We start from the raw sequence: 22,471 nt of genomic DNA on the forward strand, positions 1-22,471 counted from the left end.
TTTACTTGTTTTCGTAAATTGGATTTGGTCAATAATTGACTACAAAATTTGATTACAAAAAAGAAAATGCAAATGTTGATGTTAGCTATGCATTAGTTTTAAAACTAACGTTTCAATGAAGAACTGAAAAAAAATGTTCAAAAGTAAATATTAGTATTTTTCTTCCCCTATATAACTTTTTTTTTCAATACATAACAAAAAGAGAAGTTATTTGAAAAAAATAGTCATTTTTAAAAAATGGATTAGATTCATACAAGTTTATTTGTCGCTATAATTTTGTTTTGATGGTTTGTTTCGCTTTATCGCTGTCAATGGCAGCATTGGTTCAGTAACCCATAGTCTCCTGCGGATGTCGCTGTGAAATTCACCATAGTAAACAGCAGTCGTAGAAGAAGTGTTTTCATAATAAGACGTCACATCCGCTGACCGCAGCCGAAGGTAATTTTCATTCCGATTATTTTTTTAATGTACAAATGTGTTGTTATTATTATACGATGACGAACAAGGAAACCAAATTTCACACTGTAAATTGCAATATGTTTGTTTCGCTCATTTTATATTGAAAAAAGATAGTTAAAGTTAAAGCTAACCGTGTAGAAATGATGTGCCACTGTAGTCCATAATTTCTGTACATTTTACGGTTTATTTTAGCATTATTTTCCTGCAAAACCTGCACTTAACGGTTGTTTCGTGCGGTAACTATTTTTGCGTGTCAGTAAAGACCTGACATGAAAATAATCATGAAAAAATGCAAAATTAAATTATAAAATCCTTCATCAAATATTTTTTAATTATTAAAATTATGAATGCATCAATTAGTCAAATACAACGCACTTTAACCTTTTCGTCCTCATTTATTTATTTAAATAAATACAAAATAGAAAATAAAACGCTTACCATTTTTCTTTTTTTTAATGAATAATAAATACAAAAATATACTTTTGCCTTCTTTTCCCCCAAAACAAACAATATATTCACTTCAAAATATACATTACAATTGAACATCTAAATACAAACAGACGGATTGGATGTGCAGCAGGACAACATTGAAAGCAATGCCCTCTCAATGATGTTGCGCCTCCTCGCCACCTCCTCGTACCGCACCACCTCGCTGGCGGGCCGCCTCGGGTTATGCGCCACGACGACGACCCCCTGTGAGAACCCGGAAACGGTAGACGTTCTCTACCGACTCTCTGTGGACCTCCAGAAAGTGCGGAAGCTCAAAGGCTGGGTCCTCCGCCAGAAGCCGGCCTACGCCGAGGAGGCGGCACGGCTCCTGACGGACCTTGGCGCCTCGGGATCCGTAGTCTCCCGCATCCTAACCAGTCACCCAGAAGCCGTGCTGTGCCACCCGTGTCAAACACTGGAGCAGAAAACGCTCTGGATGTCGGTCTGCCGCCACGAGAAAGAACTGGTCAGTGTCATTGAGAGGTTCCCGGCGTCCTTTTTCACCTCGTGTGGTCACCATGACAACCAACGAGAGAACATCGCCTACTTCCGAAGCCTGAATCTCAACAAGAGGATGATCGCTAAGCTCATGACCGGAGCTCCTCAGAACTTCGGCCGTCCCGTGGAGGAGAACCGGGAGGTGGTCCGCGGTCTTCAGGAGACTTTTCTGGAACTGGGAGGAGACCAGGCCAACGCCAAGGTCTGGCTTCAGAAAGTACTCAACCAGAACCCCTTCGTGCTCCTTAAAGCTCCCCGAATCCTGAAGGAGAACGTGAGCTTCCTCCGCCAACTGGGCTTCCAGAGGGCGGAGCTTCTGCTCCTCCTTTCCAAACTCAAAGCTTTTGCCGCCGAGCTCCAACCGGAAGAAGTGCAACGCGCCCTGGCCTACTCGCGGGACACTCTGGGCTGCTCGGAGGCGGAGCTTCGAGGAATGGTCCTCCTCTGCCCGGCGCTGCTCTACTTCAGCCGGGACGTTCTGGCCGAGCGATTCCGGGGGCTCTTGGACGCCGGCGTGAGCGTGGGGCAGATCGCGCGGACGCCCGCCGTCTTGGAGCTGACCCCGCCCATCGTCCAATATCGGATTCAGAGCCTGAAGGGGCGGGGCTTTGACATCAGCGCCGCCGACTTGGACATTCTGAGCGGTACGAAGAAGGACTTTGAAGCCAACTTTGGGAAATTGCGGCCACGGGGAGAGAGGCCGCTTTTCAACCCGGTGGCGCCCCTGCCGGACCATTGATGTGGTTTGCTACACAAACGCCATAGGGGATACGACGGTGGGGTCAAAGGTCGCAGCAATTGACTTGTTTAATTGACTTTTTGGTCGTTGGACAATTTCTCGTCATTCATGACAATATCACACACTACACTCTGCATATCTATTTTTTTTTTGTTGCAATATACCTCAACATTATTTTTTTTGCTTGATTCCGATCCTTATAAAAATTATGTGATCGGATCTGGGACATTGCTAGTTAATTTATATTTTTTGAAGATAATTTAACAACAAATAAAACAATTGTGACATTTCCAACAGGAAACAGGTGTGCTTTTTGTCTCCCATTTCGATTGTATTGGACGTCCATCGCCGTCAATGGCAGACAACAAGCTGAATACACAGAATAATCCAGTAGGGAATAATACTGAGTAAAATAATACAAATGGGCATCTATATATTTTATCTCTCAGTACTTGGGTCTGATTAGAATATAAATCTTTATAGATTTAATGAAGTGTGCTTTGTTTTCCTCTAGTGGGAATGGCACGCAACTACAACTAGTTTTAAAAAGAAATGCTGCAAGAAAACTGTTGAACTGAGTATATGTAGCCATTTATTTTAATACAGCAAGTGTATTTGTTTTTCTGCATGTTTTTTCCAGTCATTTTTTCTTCTTGAATACTTGGAATTCATATTTAATGCCATTTTCTTCCTGGATTCCGCTTGGAACGCCTTCAAATCTGATTTAAAGACAAAAAATAATGTTACAATTAATTATAGCTATTTTACTATATTTTGTATTTTTGTTTAAAACTTTTGTTTTTTGTTTTCATCCATCTTAGTTTTAAAAAAAGTTTGATAATTGTAATTCATGAAAATGAATGTATTGCCCAGGCCTATTTTGATCTGATTATTATGATTTGCACTCACCTTTCCTGTTTTTGGAAGACTTTTGTGTCCACTTCGGGGAAGAAAACGTCACAGTCAAATTCAGCCATGATATCCGTCAGAAAAACCAAATCGCACCACGGATGCTCCAGTCCCGCCTATTAAATTCCAAAATAAAAGCAAAATTGGAACCTATGGTGAACACAAGTGCAGGTCGGTTCTGGACCTTGTAGACCCGAGAGCCCCCAACGACCCAAATGGTCTCGATCAAGTCAGCGAGGGGGGGCCGGGCGGCCAAAAGCACGGCGCTGTCCAAGTCGGGGCACACAAAGTGAGCAAAATCTGGAACCGTCCTGTCAAATCAACCCCCTTTGTGAGCGCTACCGTATTTTCCGGACTATAAAGCCACGCATGACTTTCAATATAAAAGTGTTTCAATCAGTATATGTATATGTTATATCATGTAGTATTACTTACTGCAGTGTTTTACTCAGTACGGCGTTCAAGACATTAGCGATGGGGAATGGGCTTGGAGGGTTGGATAACCACGTCAATTTGCCCCACACCAACAAATTGAACCTTCCTGTAAAAAAAATATAACATTATTTTGTAATCCTTGTGTCATTCAACCTTGGGTTGAAAATGTTTGTATTTGTTGACAAGATGGTCAATCATTTAGGCAAGAAGTTTCTTGGAAATGTCAAACGTTTACAGATGGCTAGCCATTAAACAGATAGCATTCTTCATCCTTAGATTGGCCATTAATCACCTGGTTTGGTGACACGTGTAACCTGGCGGAGAAAGTACTGGTAATCACACCTGCATGTTTGAAATACATAAAACAAAAACATAGTTTAGTTAATATAGTACTACATGGGATTGTTTTTTGACGACTTTTGTCCATTGGGAATGAACCAATGTGTATGAGCCTTTCAAAGTAAAAGCAACCATTTGTTGTCTAAATGGGTTAGCTATCTCGTGACAATGCCTCCAGTTGTTTTTAATTAAAGAATTCTTGCTAGCTTTCTCGTCCGCGTGCACATTTGCCAGGGGCCCGATTACCCAATACTTTTTTTTCATCCAGAGTACTCGTATGAGTACGCGCTAACCCACCAAAGTGTGTAGTTTAGGTACTCGAGTAAATGTAGCGTTACTTGAACATAATATATAACTTGAGTATACAATTCCCAAAATTTGCCAGTCAAAGAATACTCGAGTAATGAGTAGCAATGATATATTACTCGAGTATTATTAGATATTTTTTTAACAATTGTACAGTATATGTAGTTTCTGTGGACTTTTATTTTTAGTGCTGTATTGGAGCTTCCAAAATGTTATCAATGGCAATGAGAAAAATATACAGAAGAATGAATCCCAAAAAAATTGACGTCAGTTTAATGAGTTATTTTTGGTGATACGTTCATGAAAATACGATATATAAATACTGTCAAGAAAATAGGTTATACAATTACTGTCAAGAACAAATAATCCAATTGGATAATTTCAGAACGGGAGACTACTGCTTTAGAAAGAAAAAACAAGAATACAAAGTGTGACTTACGGTAGATTCCAGGGCAGAGTCCCGTTTTTACCGATTCCTCCGCCTTTGCATGCCGCTGCGATGAGGCGAACCGGTTTTTCCGACACTTCCAAGCGATCTTCCATCTTGGTTAGTGGCCAGTATGAAAATTGCGCAAAGTTGCTCTAGCAGACGTGTAGGGGTGGAGGGGGGCGTGTAAAAAAAGGCACCCTTCTGTTTTTATTTAATGATTAATGCTTTTACTCAGAAAATGAAAAGGAATTTTCATTAAGCGAATGAAAAGTCAATCGTTGTGCAATGCAATGCAAATTAATTTACCTTTAATTGTCTTTATTTTTATATTCGCCTGCAATTTACTACATTAGAGACCACCCAATGGAAATCTAATACAAACTTAACTGCAACGATGCAATAAACTACGATAAACAATGTCAGTCGTATACTTAGTTATGACTTAAATAGCTTTTATCGTACCATGTTTGGCCTTTGGGGGTCACTGTTGTACCGTTTTGTATTACTGAAAATATTCCTATAAAACTAGCAAAAAGGACAGTAATCAATACTATGATTTAAGAATCTTATCTCCCCCAAAATGTATTTCCATTCTCGATACATTATTTCAATTGAAGACATTTTTTCTTGAAGGCTTTAAAATTAAATGATGAGGAATAAACTAAAAAAAATACATTAAAATACATTTATCAAAATGTTCCATGTTTTTTTTCATTCTATTAAGAAAATTATTCGATTATTCGGCCTATTTAACCATCCCTGGTTGCTATATACGTCCAAATTTGGAATAGTGGATTGGACGTCTGTCGCCGTCAATGGCGTTGAAACCTGATCCCAGCAAGATGACCTTGAGGGAAGATTACCTCCTCGCACAGACACGATGATACATTACACCTGTCCTGTAATCTATTATTAATGCTTTTGAGTCACGTTACGGTAGCTTGGGGCCAAGGTTTTCGTGATGGATTTGAATCATTTACAATTCATAAAATCTCCTTATAGTCATATTCATGTATGTCAGTACTTTTCCACGAGTAGTTTTCAACTAGTATTGGTTGCCCCACCCAAGATGGCCGCCAGCACCGCACGGCATAGTTAAAAAGGAGCACTTGGGGACTTCAAGTTTATCACCAACAGACAGCTCATTTATTTGAAGCGAGAGTGTGGCAGCGAACCAACGCTTGTTTATTTGCTGCAAAACCCTCCCACTTCAAACCGATTGGACGTCTAGTACCCTCAATGGCAGGCCATGAGATCAAATCAAAATAACGTGTTCATTTTTCTGACCAAGATGCATACTAGCATCAACAGGTGGACCTCCCATTCATTTGAAGCAGTGGTCTGGCTTCAAATTGAAACATAAATCGACCTCCATTGCCATCAATGGCAGCCAATGAGTTTCCAAATCTAAAATGCGCTCTTCCTCTGGCCAAGCTACACCACCCCACCATCAGGTTTGTCATACGTGGACGTCCAATCCATTTGAAGCAGGGGATTGGCAGTGGATGAACAAACATTGGACGTCCAGCACCGTCAATGGCAGCCAGTCAATACATTTGACGTGCTGCCACCCCTCCCACTTGAAATGGATCTGACATCAATCACCTTTCACAGCTGGCAATGATATAAACGGGGCCTGACTGGGCTACGACCGCACTTACGATTATTATAAACATGTTTCTTATGTTTTTTTTTTCTTTATTTTGTCGGTACGGCGAAGCAAAAATCGGCATGGTCGCAAGCCGAACTGCAACGTTGTTTACGTGAGCTTTTCATTAATTAGCCCCTCGACGCGTTTCACGAGTGACTTTTGATGGCGTCGGAGGCTTGGACCAATCGGAGGCCGTCAGCGCTCTCAGCTCGTGAGCTCATTGGCACGTCTATCCGGAGGCGAAGGCCCCGCCCCCTGCGTCGCTCTGGCGCTTTCAACTTTCGCCTGCGCCTCGGTTCGGCTCGGATCGGCTCGACTCGGCTTAACTCGGCTCGACTCGGCTCGCCTCGGCCGTCGAACGTCGGCGAAAATCCCGCACTTTAACGCTCGCTATGAAGCGCCAGCATGGCGAGGAGTAGCGTCAAGTCTGCAGCGGCGAGGACCCTGGAGGATTTGACGCTGGACTCGGGTTATGGTGGAGCCGCCGACTCGTTCCGGTCTTCCAGCGCGTCGCTGTGCTGCTCGGAGGCGCATGGGGGGAACTGCTGGCAACTGACCGACTCCATGCACAGTCGAAACAACAGCTTGGACACCGTCAACACGGTCCTGGCTGAAGACGCCGAGGGCGCCGAGTGCGGCGGCCGCTGCGCCAAGCTACCGGAGATCGAGGACGTGCCGTGGAGCCTGGCGGAAGTGGCCGGAGTCCTGGAACTCGTGGCCGAGGGAGGCGGAGCGGGAGCCGGAGGGGAAGCCGTGGCCGGAACGGGAGCCGGAGGGGGACCCGTAGCCGGAGCGGGAGCCGGACCCGCAGCTGGAGCATCGGCCGGAGCCAGCTCGCTACCCTCTCCCCCGCCTCCGCCGTCACAGGACGTCCTACTCCGGCTATCGGCGCTGGTCGCCCGGGCCCTGTTGAGGGTGGCTCGCGAGGCGCAGCGCTTGAGTTTGCGCTACGCCAAATGCACCAAGTACGAGATCCAGAGCGCCGTCAGGATGGTCCTCTCTCGCCTGGTGTCCGCCAACTGCATGGGGGCGGCCCTAGGCGCCTCGTCGCTCTACAACATGAGCACGGACGACGACAAATTCGGACGAGGAAAGTCCGTCCGCTGCGGACTCCTCTTCAACGTGGGCCGATTCTTCAGGTGGATGGTGGACGCCAGGATCGCTGTCCGGATCCTCGAACAGGCGGCCATCTACCTGGCGGCGTGCATGGAGAGCCTTTTCCGACAGATTTACACCCGAGCCATCCGGGCAATCGTCCTAGACCGAGATCGAGACCGAGACCGGGACGGAGCTTCCCACAAGTTGAGCGTGGAGAACCTGGAACAGGCCGTCGCCGCGGACGCTGAGCTCTGGGGGTCACTGCAGACCTGGCAGCACCTCATCTGTGGCAAGAACGCCAGTGGTGAGTCACATTCCAGTACTTTTGACGGCTATACACGTTCAATCGCGAGCAATCAGTGTCCCAGAGGTTGTGGTAGACATCCCCTCGTTTTCAATGCATTGGGAACCTCATAGTTGCTGTATTTTTATTTATTAATTTAGCTCCGGAGACCAGTTCCGACTGCGGAACTGGCCCGTGTCGATACTTGACTGATAACCTGTTCATTCACCCCCTCCCTATTCATTCTTATTTATTAATCTCAGCCAGTGGCATTCATTATTCCACACACCATTCATCAGTTTTCCAAGTAACAAAACGGTGATCTCACAGTACGGTACGGCGATATAATCTACTGATTACATCAGGAGTGAGCAATTAATTCCACAAAGGGCCGCAGTGGGTGCAGGTTTTCATTCCAATGCATAAGAGGAAACCTTTCCACCAATCTGGTATGTTAGATATAAAATCAATGTGTATTGCAGTCAGGTGCTTCTTGTTTCAACAGATTCTCATTGGTTAAATTGTCTGTGTTGGATTGGTTGGAACAAAAACCTGAACTCTCAAGGACCGGGTTGCCCAACCCTGGGATTCCATTATAGTACTTTGAATTATCTTTACTGGGTGACCCAGTGGAAGAGCGGCTTGTACGCCCGTCTCACAGTTCTGAGATCTAGGGTTCGAGCCTATGTTTGATACTCACCATGTGCAGTTTGGATGTTCGCGTGAGTTTTCTTCGGGTACGCCGCTTTTCTCCCAAAAAGATGCATGCTAGGCTATCGCTATGCTAAATTGTTCCTAGCGATGAGTGATTGGTTATTTGTCTTTTTGTTGCCTGAAATTGGCTGATCACTGATTCAGGGTGTCCCCGACATATAGAAAATGAAAACACTCAACATTTTTATTTTAAAATGTAAATTACTTTAAAAAATTAGCTTGAGTATTATTATTTAGTATTATATTATTGTAGTTTTGATACAAAATGACTTTTTTGCAGTACGATATAAAGTGGCATAGTAAACTTCGGACGATTCGTAGTATTTGACAGTTCGCCTCCATTTTACGATACCCCGATAATATTAGTAATATTTTTTTCATCCCACATTATTTTTTCGCCATCACTTTACGATATCACGATAATATTAATAATATTTTTATCTTCCCACCTTATTTTTTCCCCCCTAATTTGGCATTACAAAGGACCTTTGAAGGATTTATGCAGCTGGCAGCGAGGCGGCCCGCCTACAACACGACAACAAGGTTTAATGACGGCTCGAAAGAAAAAGGAGAAAAAAAAGCCAAAAATCACACAACACGCCAGTGTTCCTGGCGTCATGACGTCAGCTTTCCAGAGATTTTTTTTCTTTCTCTGTGCCGAATGAAACACTCGCCACACCTCTTGTACTTTAGCACACCAAACGCATAGTGTGACTTACTTTTTTTTTTTAAACAATAACGTCATACAGTGCAGGGATCGGCTATTTCATGCTTGGAAAAACGCAACATAAGGGCTTCATTGGCGATTATTTTTGGCCGCTAATCGGCTCGTTTCTAAGTTACGTATTTTATGTTTCGGGAAAAAAATTGAGCGGCAAAGGTGTTTTGGAAACAGAATTTATGCAATGAGACTCTGATATAATGGAAATATTTCACTTTTTTGGAAGAAAAATGACTCATTTTCCGTTCCGTTTATACATTTGAGGTTCGCGGGGGTGCCGGAGTCTATCTGAGACACAGGTCGTGGGCGGGGATGGTTCTACATCTGGGTCGTTGATTTTGCAACAAACTCATTTTCCTCCCTACTGATTTTTGGGTCACTACCTGTTGATTTTGCGGCAAATCTGTGTTTTTTCCTGTTGATTTTTGCGCCACCTTCTGTAGAGTTGAGGTCATTTCCAGAGTTAGGATTTTTCTGTCGATTTTGGGTCACGTTCAATTGACTTTACGGCAATTCCATGTCCCTTTCTATTGATTTTGGGTCATTTCCTGTCAGTTTTAGGACATTTTCACGTCACTCGCTAGTTTTTCTAATCAGCAAATGTCCCTCCCCCTCCTTCAGTGTGGGACGTCAAATGTTAAGCATGTCCATTTGAAGCATCTGAGATCATGTATCCGCAAGCCCTGGTCGTAATAGCCGCCAATTAGCTTAACATTAGCGCCGGGTTACGACGGCGATGCATGGTTGAGCTCCACCAGGCGTTAGCGTTCAAATGAATAATATGCGGGAAATCCGCCAGTTGGGAAGACGGTGGCTTAAGGCGCGGGGTGTCACTCATGTCCGGATGACCCGCTTTGACACGCTGCGGCATTATCTGCCACTCGCCGCGTTCCGGTGGGGCCTTCAAGTCAGAATCAAGGGGGAAAGTGCAAATGGAAGCACATTTCCATGCTGGAATCTGCTCTACTGTTAACGTGCACTCGAGGGACTGGGGGGCGCTTCTTTCCTTTTTTCACTATGGTGGGTTTTTTTCAGGGTTTGTTTACATTTTTCTTTTACTTTTTGGGGCAAAGATTTACGTGCTTAAATGATAAAAAAACCTGATTTTTTATTTGTCCGTGAGGTTAAAAATAAGTTTGCCACAAGGTTAAAAGAAATATCATTTTACATGCTGTGAGGAGGTGACTTAAATCTGTGGTCATGAGGTTAAAGGTCACAGAGGTCTACCGGACTTCTGCTCTCGGTGTGCAGTTTTTCTGGTTAGATTAGATGACTTTATTCACCTCATATTCGGGAAAGGGTGTGAATACAGACACAGGAAAATACATTTTAGACATAAATAAGTTAATAAATAAATAGATAAATGTGTTGCTGGGAAAAAAAGAAAAAAAGAAATACACATATATACATATATATATATACACATATACACATATATACACATATATACATACACATACATATATATACACATACACAGATATACACACATATACACAGATATACACACATATACACATATATACATATATATATATATACACATACATATATATACACATATATACATATATGTACATATATACACATATACATATATACATACATACACATAGATGTACATAAGATATTTGCGGGGATTAGGTGATAATGTTTTGGGGTCTTGAGGTCAAAGGTCAAATGTCACACAGGTCATGGAAAGGTTCTTGACGGAAAAGTGCTTCATCCGTCTTCCTTATCCAAAGGACATAATTTGGTTAGCAGGTGTTGCCATTTTGGGGTCATGAGGTCAAAGGCCGCAAAGGTCATCAAAGGAATTTCTGGTGGTGGTCATCCACTCTCGTAGGCCTTCTCTAGTCTAGGAGATATTTGCGATACATTTGTGTACTTTGGTCAAATTCAGGGCACAACTTTCCAAAGGAGCTTTTTTCAAAAAGTTGGCTAAATAGTTTTCCCAAGTTAATTTTCGGCTTGCGTGGCGTCCTCGTTGAGGCGGAAAGGCAACATTATACTTGTATAAATGCTTACCGCCCAACGCTTTTATGTCTGTTGTCACCTGCTCCACGACTTTGACAACGGGCCATCTAGCATATGTCGCTCCTCCTACGCACTCTCATTTACATCAAGATGTCAGGGGCTCCTCTGACTCACTTAGTGGCAGGTGGGTGTCGGGTTTCCCTTCTATGGAGCGCAACAGGAAAACAACTCGGCACGTTAAAATATGTCTTTTAGTGCCCACCGGGCTCGCTAAAACCACAAAGTCCATCAACTTCTGGTTGGGTTCACCTAAAAAATCGCAAGTTTGCTTCACGTTCCAATTTTGATGTGTTGACTTCTGGGTTTTATGACTTATTTTTATGTTAGGGGTTGTTTGTTTTGACTTTGGCGGGGTAATGTCTGTATCCACACAAAAGCTACCGTATTTTCACGACTATAAGGCGCACTTAAAAGTCTTACATTTTCTCCAAAATAGACAGTGCGCCTTATAATCCAGTGCGCCTTATATATGGGAAAACAGAAAACCAAAAACGAAAACCACCACTGTCGGATATTAAAAAAACACAAACGCCTGAACTGAAACAATACTGTTAAATATGCAGATGCCATCTTAGTTTACAAAATCTTCCATCATATAGCTCCTCCCCCACTGCAAGATTTTATACGAAAAAATCCAAAACATCAACAATGGCTGGCTCTAGAGGTGACTGTGTAGTGAGTGCTTCATACCTGGAAGTCAATAGCAATTACCGTATTTTCACAACTATAATGCGCACTTAAAAGTCTTACATTTTCTCCAAAATAGACAGTGCGCCTTATATATGGAAAAATGTCATTCATTGAGGGTGCGCCTTATAATGCGGTGCGCCTTATAATGCGGTGCGCCTTATAATGCGGTGCGCCTTATAGTCGTGAAAATACGGTACTTTTTACATATTAGGAAATTAAAGTCAGATTAAATAAATAAATAGAGATTATAATGATCTGACTTATAGTCACGTTACGTGAACCGGACATTGCTAAGTTATACTTAACGACATTTGGCGACATTTGGCGACGGGCGTTGTCGTGCGGCCGCTCACGGTCGCTCGCCCGTTGCGGAAATTCCGCTAGCTCCAAAAAAAAAATTAGGGCGCGAGCAGCTGCGGCTTTAATTCTTGCCTTTGAGCTGTTTTATTAGTCTGCGGCGAGCTTTAAAGTGAAGGTCTCCCTCACTCCATTTCCAGTTCTTTTGTTCCCCATCCCAGCCATAGTTGGCTTGTTCGCCGCTCGGCCAGACCGACAGAGCAAAAAGACAGACGGGCCGACATGTAATACTAGTACCACTCTGTACCAAGGGGTGGGCCAGTACTCATGAGTTGTAGCTGGGGGACATTCACGCATGAGCATAACAATATCATTGATGTGAGTGCTGGGTGTCACTACAGTTTAGCAATGACCCTTTTGTAGGGCAATTATTCAATTCATTGGCCGCTATCGCTGCTGCTAACACGTCCAATTCGTTTCGGCTGGAGGGGTCGGCTGCCCGATTGAAAAAAATTCCGGAAATCCAAGTGCAGAAAATTGATTACGGTCCGGAGGAGGAGTGGTTAGCGCGTCGGTCTCACTGTTCTAGGGTCGAGGGCTCGATACCAGGTCGGTCATCACTGAAGTTTGGGTTTTCTTTCAGATCCCAAAGATATGAATTCAAGGCCAGTTGTTGGCTAAATTGCAATTGGCTATGAGTTTGATTGGTTGATTGTTTCATTGTACCCTTTGATTGGCTGCCCATAATTGGCTGGGATAGGCTCCAGCACCCCCTGCAATCCTTTGTGAGGAAAAATGAATGGAAAAATAATTGATTAAGATGAACAATGCGGAAAAAATGGTTCAAAAACCTCCACGTGCAACGTCGTTAAATATTTAATTGCATATAGATTATTTTGATGAATATAATGATCATTTTATTGGTTATATTTGTAAAAAGATGGTCAAATTTGGATGTTTGACTATTTTGCACTATTTGCACGGTGAAGAGCTCCTCAATTTCCTTGACCATAAAAGCATTCATTTATTTATACATTTTTCATCATAGAAATAAACAAAAAGTCACCCAAAATGATCAGGGAGTCACCCAAAATACAATTTAGAAACAGAATAATCTAAAAATCCATTTTAGTTCATGTATTTTTATCAAGATATTCCACTTTTTTGGGGCCTCTCCCTCCAAGATTAGCACACAAAAAGAATTGAAGGTTAAATGATCAAAAACACAAGCGACTTTCCAGAGTACTTATCGAACTTTATCGCTAAGCCTGATGGGAAAATGACTCCAGGGAAGGAACGACCCTGGTCGTTTTTTTTCCCCCCTTTTCTTCTTCTGTTTTCTTTCTTTTTTTTTTTTTCAAGAACAGCGTGCGTTTCCTCGACACTCGACGGCTAAGTCCACCACTCAGCTGCGGGCTATAAATACGGAGTGGAAATAAACAAGCGCTTCTTTTGGCACGCCGCTCCTCCTCTCCAATCATTTTGGACGCCCACCGGGAGACATAATTACCCTTGAAAAGAAAGACGTCTCACGCCGTCGCCTTGACATTTTTTTTTACCGCATCGGAAAGAAATGTCGCCCCGCTAATGAAGACGAGAAACGTTTTCTTTGGGGTGGGCTGAACTCATCAACTCTTGTATTTTGGACCATTTCTTTGAATTCTCTTTTGATTTGCACATGCTAGCCCTTTAAAACAAAGCACCCCATTGACATAAAATAAATGAAACAAAAGATGAGGACTTGGATAGATTTGTCGATGTCTGAATACTTTAACATATATTTTGGCGAATATACATTACGTCAATAAAACAAAGTCAAACTGTTTTGCCCCTGTTGCCCTTTTAAAACATATGCTAGCATGCATGCTATAGGCTAAGCTGTGTGTCATGCTAGCCCTTTTAAAACATACGCTAGTATTCATGCTATGTGCTAAGCTGTGTGTCATGCTAGCCCTTTTAAAACATACGCTAGCATGCATGCTATATGCTATACTATGTGTCATGCTAGCCCTTTAAAACGAAGCACCCCATGTATTGACAAAAAAACAAAACAGAAAATGAGGACTTGGACAGATTTGTTGATTTCTGAATACTATAACTTATATTTCAAATTTACATTATGTCAATAAAACAAAATCAAACTCAGTTTATCTCCAGTTGCCCTTTTAAAACATACGCTAGCATCCATGCTATTTGTTAAACTGTGTGTCATGTTAGCCCTTTTAAAACATACGCTAGCATGCATGCTATATGCTAAGCTGTGTGCTAAGCATGCTCGCCCCATGTATTGTTATTGTGGCATCAGTACTATTGTTTTGGTATCCAATCCTAGTTCCGACAACCGATACTGCAGTTTTTTATATACTTTTACTCCCCCAAAAATGACATTTTCTATTCTTTTTAAGTCCGGGCTTTGGTTTACACGCCAGTAAAAACACACGGGCCGACAAGCTTGAAGGTCGGCGCCGTGAAAAGTGTCGGCAGAGTTAATGAGATTGGACTCCGGCGGAAAAGAATCACTGGCGCTAGCAGATTTGCGCTTCTTTTCAACTGCCCGACCGGCAATTGTTTTCTTCCTTCCTTGTTCAATTGGGTGGCCGATTAAAAGGAGCGGACGGACTGATGGGGGAATTATAGCTAAAGCAAAGGCGCTTATGTCGTTCAAGAAGTACAATGCGGGGGAGCTCAGGTGGTGAAGGAATTTCTCAAAATGGCTGCCGTCGTGAGCAAAAGTCAGCTATTGTTTCTATTTTTAGAGTCTGTTCATGCCTGAATTTACATTCAACTAATTGACATCCAAATTCATTGTACACTAAATTATTAGGAAGGAATATTTACCGTATTTTGCGGAATATAAGTCGCACTAGTCCAGTAATAAAGAGGGAGGAACAATATGTTGCATTATTGGTAGTATTTTTTTATTTTAGTGGAAATAAAGAAGAAACACGTTCAAGTAATAATAGTAAGAGGGGGAAAAATGGCTAAATAGTTAGTAAAAATTAGCAAAACTGTTTTTCAGATCAGATTTGTTGTTGATTTTTGGACTTTTGTGGCCCACTTCCTGTCAATTTTGGGACTTTCTCGGGTCACTTCCTGTTGACATTGGCTTGTTGAATAAGGCAGGACTGTCTTGCTAGCAAAGCTATAATTTGATGGTGCTAAAAGGTCGCTTCCTTTTCATATTGCATCCATTTTTGTCCATTTGTGGCATACTTCCTGTCAATGTCGGGTCACTTCCTGTTGTTTGTTGAATCTTGCATGGAAGGATAGGATTTTAGGCTCATATTCTTGGAATTTGTGTCACTTCTTTTACATTTGGTTGTTTTGGGACATTTCCAGTTCACTTTGTGTCAATTTAGAGGCTTTTTCCAGGTCCATTACAGCTGATAAGAGACCGTTAAACGAGAGAGGAAACCCTTGCGTGGTCCAACATTTGTGTTGAAATAGTGGGGCTCCAGCCGAGTGAGTTTGCGCAAACCCCGGTCTGCAGCTAGCATGTGGTACACATTACAACACCGGGAGGTGTGCGCTATACGGCTCCGTGACCATTTTTATGACTAACACATGCCTGCGCGCATCCAAAAGCGGCAGAGAAAAATGCTGCCAGAATCTCAAACAAGAAAAAAAACAGCTATTGCGAGAGTGTGTAGGCAAGCGAGACGTCCAAAACGACCATCGCGTCTTGCTAAATACTATGGGATGTCCATTTCTATTGTAATATATCACATGGAATGAATGTTTTTCAGTCAAAATGGATTGGACATCTATCACATCGTCAATAATGGCAGCCAATGAGTCTCTACTTAAAAAAAATACATTTTTAAGGACCCAATATTTTTCTCCAATCACTAAATTGGCGTTAGGATAGCCATATATATAGATATATATTAAAAATGCTAAATTACTGCATTATATGCTCTCTCCAAATTAGATGTCAATCCCTGTCAATGGCTGCTAATGAGTTAATCTTCATTTTAAGGCAGATTTTTTATTTATTTTTTGTTTTATTATGTAATCTAATTCAAATTATCTTAAATAATGTGATTGGGCCCAATATATCCAATCATATGGTTGGATCTGAAGCATGTTTAAGATATATGTATGATTTTGTTCCAATTTTTTGGGGGTAGAAATGGGATTGAAAAACAAGGTACGCTGTCGCAGTGTGACGCCCGCCGTGTGTGTTTGGCGTGCACTCGCTCGCTCACGGCTGGAAAATGCTTCTTTCATAAGGTAAGGGAGGGGGGGGGGGCTTAGGGGATGGGATGTGGGGGATTTCACTGGGTTTTTTTTCTTCGGTTTTTTTTCTGGGGTTGGACTCCAAGACGTGGCGAACAAGGCAGGTGTTGAAATGATGTTTGCTTTTTTTGAACAACGCCTTTTTTGTGTCAACTTTGGCTCGGAGGAGCATTATTGGATGCAAAAAAGACAGAATTGAAAACTAAATAAGAGGAATAAGAGTCACCTTATTTGGAGGATTTGCCAAAAATAGCGATTTAGCAACCTCATTAGCTATTTATGCTAATATAGGCTAGCTTGCGACTAAAACTTTTCCTCTCCTTAACCCATGACAACCCAGTATGCTGTTTTTATGCGTATAAAAATAATAATATTAATAGTTAGCTATTTTATTAACAATTTTCACTTAAGGTCAAAGGTCAAAATGACCCAATTCTCTTTTCGATGACCAAAAAACAGTGTTTTATTATTATTTTTTGTATTCGACAGGTAATTTGATTCTTTGTTGTGACAAACAAGACATCAAAGTAGTTTTTGGACGTGACCTTTGACCCCATCTCAATTTTGCGGCCATTTCTTGCCTGGCTCGGCCGACGCCCTTTTTTTCGGCATCCGTTTATTGCCTTCGAGTCTTTACGAAATGAAGCTTGATGAGTTGGAAGAATTTTGGGGGGTTGTTAAAAGCTGGGTGGAAATGCAATTAGAAGCTTAATAAGCAGCTTTGCTTGACGATTGGTTCTGCTTATTCAGCCGGAATCGGGTCGGTGTCTGATTGCGGCAAAGCAAATTGTTTTCACGGCTTTCTTTTGTGGGGATTTGTATTGACGGCGCTGGGGTTTTGTCATTGCTGATGGTGGCTGATATTTGCCCCAGGCAGGCGGACAAAAAAAAAAAGAAAAAGAAAAAAAAAGCGCAGAGTGGCGCATTCTGACAGCAATTCCACACAATTGGCCTTTGTCCGACACGTTGCCTTTTCTTTTTTTATGGGAATGAGCTAAATAATAATAATGAAAAAGGACAGAAATGAGTAGAGTTTGTTATTATTGTAACTTGCTGAGGTCCTCGTTTGACCCGTCTGCTTCACATTTTTGAATTGTTTTCCTTTTTTTCACCTTTGGTGTTTTTAGTTAATTTTTTTATTTAAATATTGTTTATTTTTATTTTTTTTACGCTCTTTTCTGGTGCTTTTTCAGTTTATTTACAGGTATAGTTTCAGTTTTCTTTGCACATTTTTTTTGTTTTTTGTCCTTTGTGTATTTTCATGTACTTTTTTACACTGTTATTTTTTTCAACCTTTTTTGCCATGATATTTATTTTACACTTTTTTTGTATTAAAAAATAGTTCAGTTTCATCTTTTGATATATATTTTTTTAATATTTCAGGATATTTTTTTCAATTCCACATTATTAAAAAAGCTTATCATCTTTGTTTATCCATTTCACTCATTTATTTTGCATTTTCTTCCTATATTTTTATTTTAAATAATTCTGTTATGTCTTTTAGATATATTTATCAGATTATTTTTTGCTATTTTGGCTTATTTTCTCACCGTATCTCACTTATTGGCTACGCTAGACGTCGCAAAGGCAGGGACATACGTAGCTGGTCGGCCATCTTGGGTAGGGCCATCTTGAAAAGTAATTCCCGTTTCTTTCTTCGTACTCCCCGGCGGCCTCATTTTCGTGGCGGCTCAGTAACGATGCTGGCGAGCGGTGACGTTTATTAGAAAGAAATCAAGAAAAGGAATTCCAGGCCAACGTGAAGAAGCCAAGCTGATTAATTAAAGACGCGGAGAAGCAAAGCGCAAGACGACAACATTTCATTAAGCTTCCTTGGCAGAGCGCTGCTGGGACGTGGCCTGCTTTTCAGGGACGGACACAAATGACTTTCTCCGCCTCACCATTATTATCTGGTTTCCTCCATCATAAAAATAAAATAGCAGGTGCAAATTCTTGGCTTGGGCGTGTTTGGGGAAATTAGATTTGAGTTATTGTCAGCGTTGGAGGCAATCACATTCCACCGTCGCTTCGTCGATTTTTATGTGGAGGATTAGGGCCCACCAAATAAGAAAAAAATTAAAATAAAAAATACAAAGGAGAAATAGAGATGGTTTTACCAGAATAAAGTGGCACGTTGTAACGCCAGGAGGGCCAAGTCGGACTCCAAAATCGGCAGAATTCAAAAGGAACCGATCCAAAATGTGCCTAAAGTCACCCAAAATAGACAGAATCCAACAAGAAGTGACCTGGAAATGGCCCAAAACCAACATGATGTGACTATTCAATAAAATCTTGAAAAACGAGAGGAAATGATCTCAAATTGACCAAAAGTGACCCAAAATCAACAAAAGGAAGTGACCTGGAAATGACCTAGAGCAAGGGTGTCAGACTCGGGTTGGTTTGCGAGCCCTGAATATTCCGTTTTTTTATAGATCTAAAACAATGTTTATTTCAGCTTTTTTTTTTTTTTTTTTACTTTTTTTTTTAGATTTTACTAAATGATTTTTGAACTAAAAACACAGAAAAAATTGATTAGAAATTACAAATATTGATATAAAAGGGGGAAAATCAGGAAATGTATTATGCATCTATACTTTTCATTTTAATTTGATCCTAAAACAGAAAGTCGGTACTCATGATTTACTTTCCCGGACCACACAAAATGATGCGACGGGCCAGATTTGGCCCCCGGGCCGCCACTTTGACACCCGTGGCCTACACCTTAACACGAAGTACAATTCAATAGGAAATGACCTAAAAAAAAATCGAAAATAGATTCCATTCTTAAATTCAAAATATTGTTCAACAAACAAAATAAAAGGGTAGAGGATAATGATATTCTCTTTTGGAACTATAAACAATCCAATCTAGTCAGAACGGATTGGATGTGTCACGTCGTCAATGGCAACCAATGTATTAAGAAGCCGGGGAAAAAAAGTGGGCAATTCTTAGATCAACAATCTCTCTAAACGATTCAATGAGCAAAACACTTGTCCATTCATTTGATAATGAAAGACTTACTATCTCCGCCCATTCCCAAATATTGACTCTTTTTCCGTTATATTTAACACTGTGAGCACTCTATGTCATTTACTTTTTTGACTTTCTAAGAAGCCAGTATCCTTGTTTTGCTTTTTTTTAAAAGCGGGTCAAGCTAATTCTTTGAACAGTCGCTCCTTTATCGCGTGGGTTCGACTCCACCTCACGTTAGTTTTTTCTCAAATGTTCTATTAGCTTAGCATTAGCCTAGCATAAGCCATATGCAATAAATGCATTTTAAAGGCCACTGTTTATTTATTTTAAGTTTTTTGGGGGAATTGGCTCATTTTTTCTCCCCCAATGATGAAAAATGTACGAAATAATATATCTCCCGTGACATTTTGTCATGGTGACCTGCCTACGTATGCAGGAAGGCACGCGACGTGCCGAGACCTCCGGCTGGGCGCGCCGCCATATTTGGGTGGCGGATTACGCGGGGTTTTTCCCCGGGTTGACGCGCTTTACCGCCCACCGTGCCGTCGCGGGAAAGCCAGAGTTTGAGATGCCGCTGAAGGGAAGGAAAAAAAAAAAGAAAAAGGAGCTGTGAGACAGAAAGAGGCTGTGAACGTTTTTTTTAAATTTGGACTGCGTGTATCCAAGGGTGATTCAGCCAAAAGCTATTCGTAGTCATGTTGATACCGATGGAGGATTTACGCTAAGTCATATGTTTTCAGTCAAACCCAGTGTGTGTTTGGAAGATTTTAAAAGAGTTCCTCAACATATACATTACAATGTTTTTTTCCATCATATGTAGAAATGTATGTATATGTGTAACAAGGTAATATATATTTGAATTAAATGGGATGCCTTTATTGTCATTATACATGTATAATGAGATTTGAAGCTTCAACAAGTAAGGAATAAATAATAACAATAAATAAGTAATAAATCCATACAGTTACTAGCAATATTTTTACTATAGTACTATCGTACTATAGTATAGTACTAATACTTATACTAGTATGTATAGTACTAAGTACATAGGTATAATGTATGTATATATATATATATATATATATATATATATATATATATATATATATATATATATATATATATATATATATATATATATATATATATATATATATATATATATATATATATATATATATATATATATATATATATATATATATATATATATGTATATATATATATGTGTATGGATAAGTATAAATGTTTATATGTGTGTATGTGTATATATGTACGTGTATATGTGTATATATGTACGTGTGTATATATATGTATGTATGTGTATATGTATATATATTTGTATATACATATATATACATGTGTATATGCGTAGATGGATTTGTATGTATTTATATATATGTATATGTGTATATATGTATGTGTGTGCTTGTATACATGTGTGTATGTATATATATATATATATATATATATATATATATATATATATATATATATATATATATATATATATATATATATATATATATATACATAAAAAAGTATATAATATTCATGTTATAGAGTGTAAGGTCTTTATATAAAACACCAAAAATAGTCCTATGCGCTCTGAGGGATATTATTTAATAAATCAAGTGTGCCACCCGACCCAGCCACTATGGATTGGACGCCTTGGGCCTTCAATGACAAACAAGGAGTGGAGATAAAAAGATGTAATAGAGCCCCAAAAACGTCTGTTGAAAGTCATCTGTGAATGAGTGAGTGTGTTGGGGCGTTTGAATTTTTTGACATTGTCTTTGTTTGTCATCACTTTTCACGTCAAGGGCTTCGGCTTTTTTTTTTCCTGCAGAAAACAATGAATCATACTTTCCTCTCTCTCTTGTGTAAAAAGGCCTTTTCGAATGACATACGGCCATTTTCTTTTGGGCTATTTTCTCAGCCTATTATTTTGGATGCTGCCCAATTGAGTTGTAAACTGTTAGTTTGCTTGTACTTTTGTGATTTGGGCTCACTTTCTGTCCCTTCTTTAACGATTTTCAGGGGTTCTTGCTGTACATTTTGGCTCAATTCCGGGTGACTTGAGTTAAAAAAAAACGAGACGTGAGTGACGGTGAGTCCAAAAAAGGGAAAAAAAACTTGGTCTGGACACGCACGAGCGCTTGATCATGCCACAATAGAGCAAAAGAGGCTCTAAAGCCACCCGAGGCGGACTTTACTTATGACGGGTGAGCAGCGCGCAACAAGGGCAAAAGCATTACGTAATGCTATCCAATCAGAGCTCCCCCTCTCGCCCGCGTGTCGTTGAGCCCGAGGCAGCCGAGCGCTATTATTGCACTCTTTTTTTTTTTTTTTTTTTTTTTTGTTAACCACAAAAGCCAATAGGTCTGTATGTAGTCACCGCCATTTTTTTTTGGCGTTTCCTACTGGCAATCAACAACTGAGTAAATTATTCTCTGCCAGTTCTCCCTTTAAAAAATGGTTGGAGCGTCAATGAAACGATCCTGATTGGACGTCTGTTATCGCTAATGGTTGCCCAAAATAATTTGGGTATATTTTCAGGTTGCTATTTGTTGATGTTGAGACATTTCCTGTTGATTTTTTTGGGCCACTCTTTCATTGTTTTCTGTTGATTTTGGGGCTATTTTGATAGTTTGTTGAAATTTTGCCATTTGGGGCATTCCAGGGTTACTTTTTGTCTCATGTGGGCCGGACCATTTAAGATATAATATTTAGATTTTTATAAATGGATTAAAAGAACTGGATTAAAAGCCATGAATATACAGTTTTTTTTACAGATCTAAAACAATGTTTATTTTAGCTTTTTTTAAAATATAATTTTAGATTTTACCAAATGATTTTTGAACAAAAAACACAGAAAAAATCATTAAAAAGGTACAATTATTGATTTAAAAGGGGGAAAATCCGGAAATTTAATATACATCTATACTCTTCATTTTAATTTGATCCTAAAACAAAGTTGGCACTCATGATTTACTTTGCCGGGCCACACAAAATGATGCGTCGGGCCAGATTTGGCCCACGGGCCGCCACTTTGTTCACTTCCTATTTATGTTGGGTCACTTATTATTGATTTTAGGCATTCCTGGGTAACTTTCTGACTATTTAGGCCATTTTTTGTCGATTTTGGGTTGTTGCTGGGTCAC

The 22,471-nt window shown here is 40.6% G+C and overlaps 3 protein-coding genes across 5 annotated transcripts in view; 2 read left to right on the top strand and 1 right to left on the bottom strand.

Moving 5' to 3' along the window:
• Window positions 1-270: 270 nt before the first annotated feature.
• On the top strand, window positions 271-2,479 carry mterf2 (mitochondrial transcription termination factor 2). The gene is made up of 2 exons (XM_077712305.1): window positions 271-438; window positions 1,020-2,479. The coding sequence occupies exon 2, from the start codon at window positions 1,067-1,069 to the stop codon at window positions 2,183-2,185; it is 1,119 nt and encodes a 372-aa protein (XP_077568431.1). The 5' UTR covers window positions 271-438; window positions 1,020-1,066; the 3' UTR covers window positions 2,186-2,479.
• A 275-nt stretch (window positions 2,480-2,754) lies between these two features.
• On the bottom strand, window positions 2,755-4,781 carry LOC144193422 (dihydrofolate reductase). Of its 2 annotated transcripts, none has more exons than XM_077712310.1 (6): window positions 4,614-4,781; window positions 3,822-3,871; window positions 3,530-3,635; window positions 3,279-3,405; window positions 3,095-3,210; window positions 2,755-2,904 (listed from the first exon to the last, which is right to left on the bottom strand). In XM_077712310.1, the coding sequence occupies exons 1-6, from the start codon at window positions 4,715-4,717 to the stop codon at window positions 2,826-2,828; spliced, it is 582 nt and encodes a 193-aa protein (XP_077568436.1). In that variant the 5' UTR covers window positions 4,718-4,781; the 3' UTR covers window positions 2,755-2,825. The 2 variants fall into 2 exon arrangements, with proteins under 2 accessions (XP_077568436.1, XP_077568437.1); XM_077712311.1 differs by having other exon boundaries at window positions 4,645-4,751.
• Window positions 4,782-6,515: 1,734 nt separating this feature from the next.
• Window positions 6,516-22,471, top strand: part of btbd11b (BTB (POZ) domain containing 11b) — a 31,652-nt gene continuing 15,696 nt past the window's right edge. For both annotated transcript variants that reach the window (XM_077712295.1, XM_077712296.1), the window contains exon 1: window positions 6,516-7,657. In XM_077712295.1, coding sequence (XP_077568421.1) covers window positions 6,661-7,657 — 997 coding nt within the window. In that variant the 5' untranslated portion in view covers window positions 6,516-6,660. The remainder of the gene's footprint in view (window positions 7,658-22,471) is intronic.

This window comes from Stigmatopora nigra, chromosome 2 (assembly GCF_051989575.1).
Source record: "Stigmatopora nigra isolate UIUO_SnigA chromosome 2, RoL_Snig_1.1, whole genome shotgun sequence".
Taxonomy (NCBI): Eukaryota; Metazoa; Chordata; class Actinopteri; order Syngnathiformes; family Syngnathidae; genus Stigmatopora; species Stigmatopora nigra.

Bases quoted from the DNA above. Each gene is read 5' to 3' on its own strand.
- mterf2 (XM_077712305.1), top strand. From the start codon at position 1,067: ATGATGTTGCGCCTCCTCGCCACCTCCTCGTACCGCACCACCTCGCTG.
- LOC144193422 (XM_077712310.1), bottom strand. From the start codon at position 4,717: ATGGAAGATCGCTTGGAAGTGTCGGAAAAACCGGTTCGCCTCATCGCA. The intron at 3,406-3,529 runs GTAAGTAATACT...TTGATTTGACAG, and splicing joins GTACTGAGTAAAACACTGCA to GACGGTTCCAGATTTTGCTC. The intron at 3,211-3,278 runs GTCCAGAACCGA...GGAATTTAATAG, and splicing joins GGGGCTCTCGGGTCTACAAG to GCGGGACTGGAGCATCCGTG.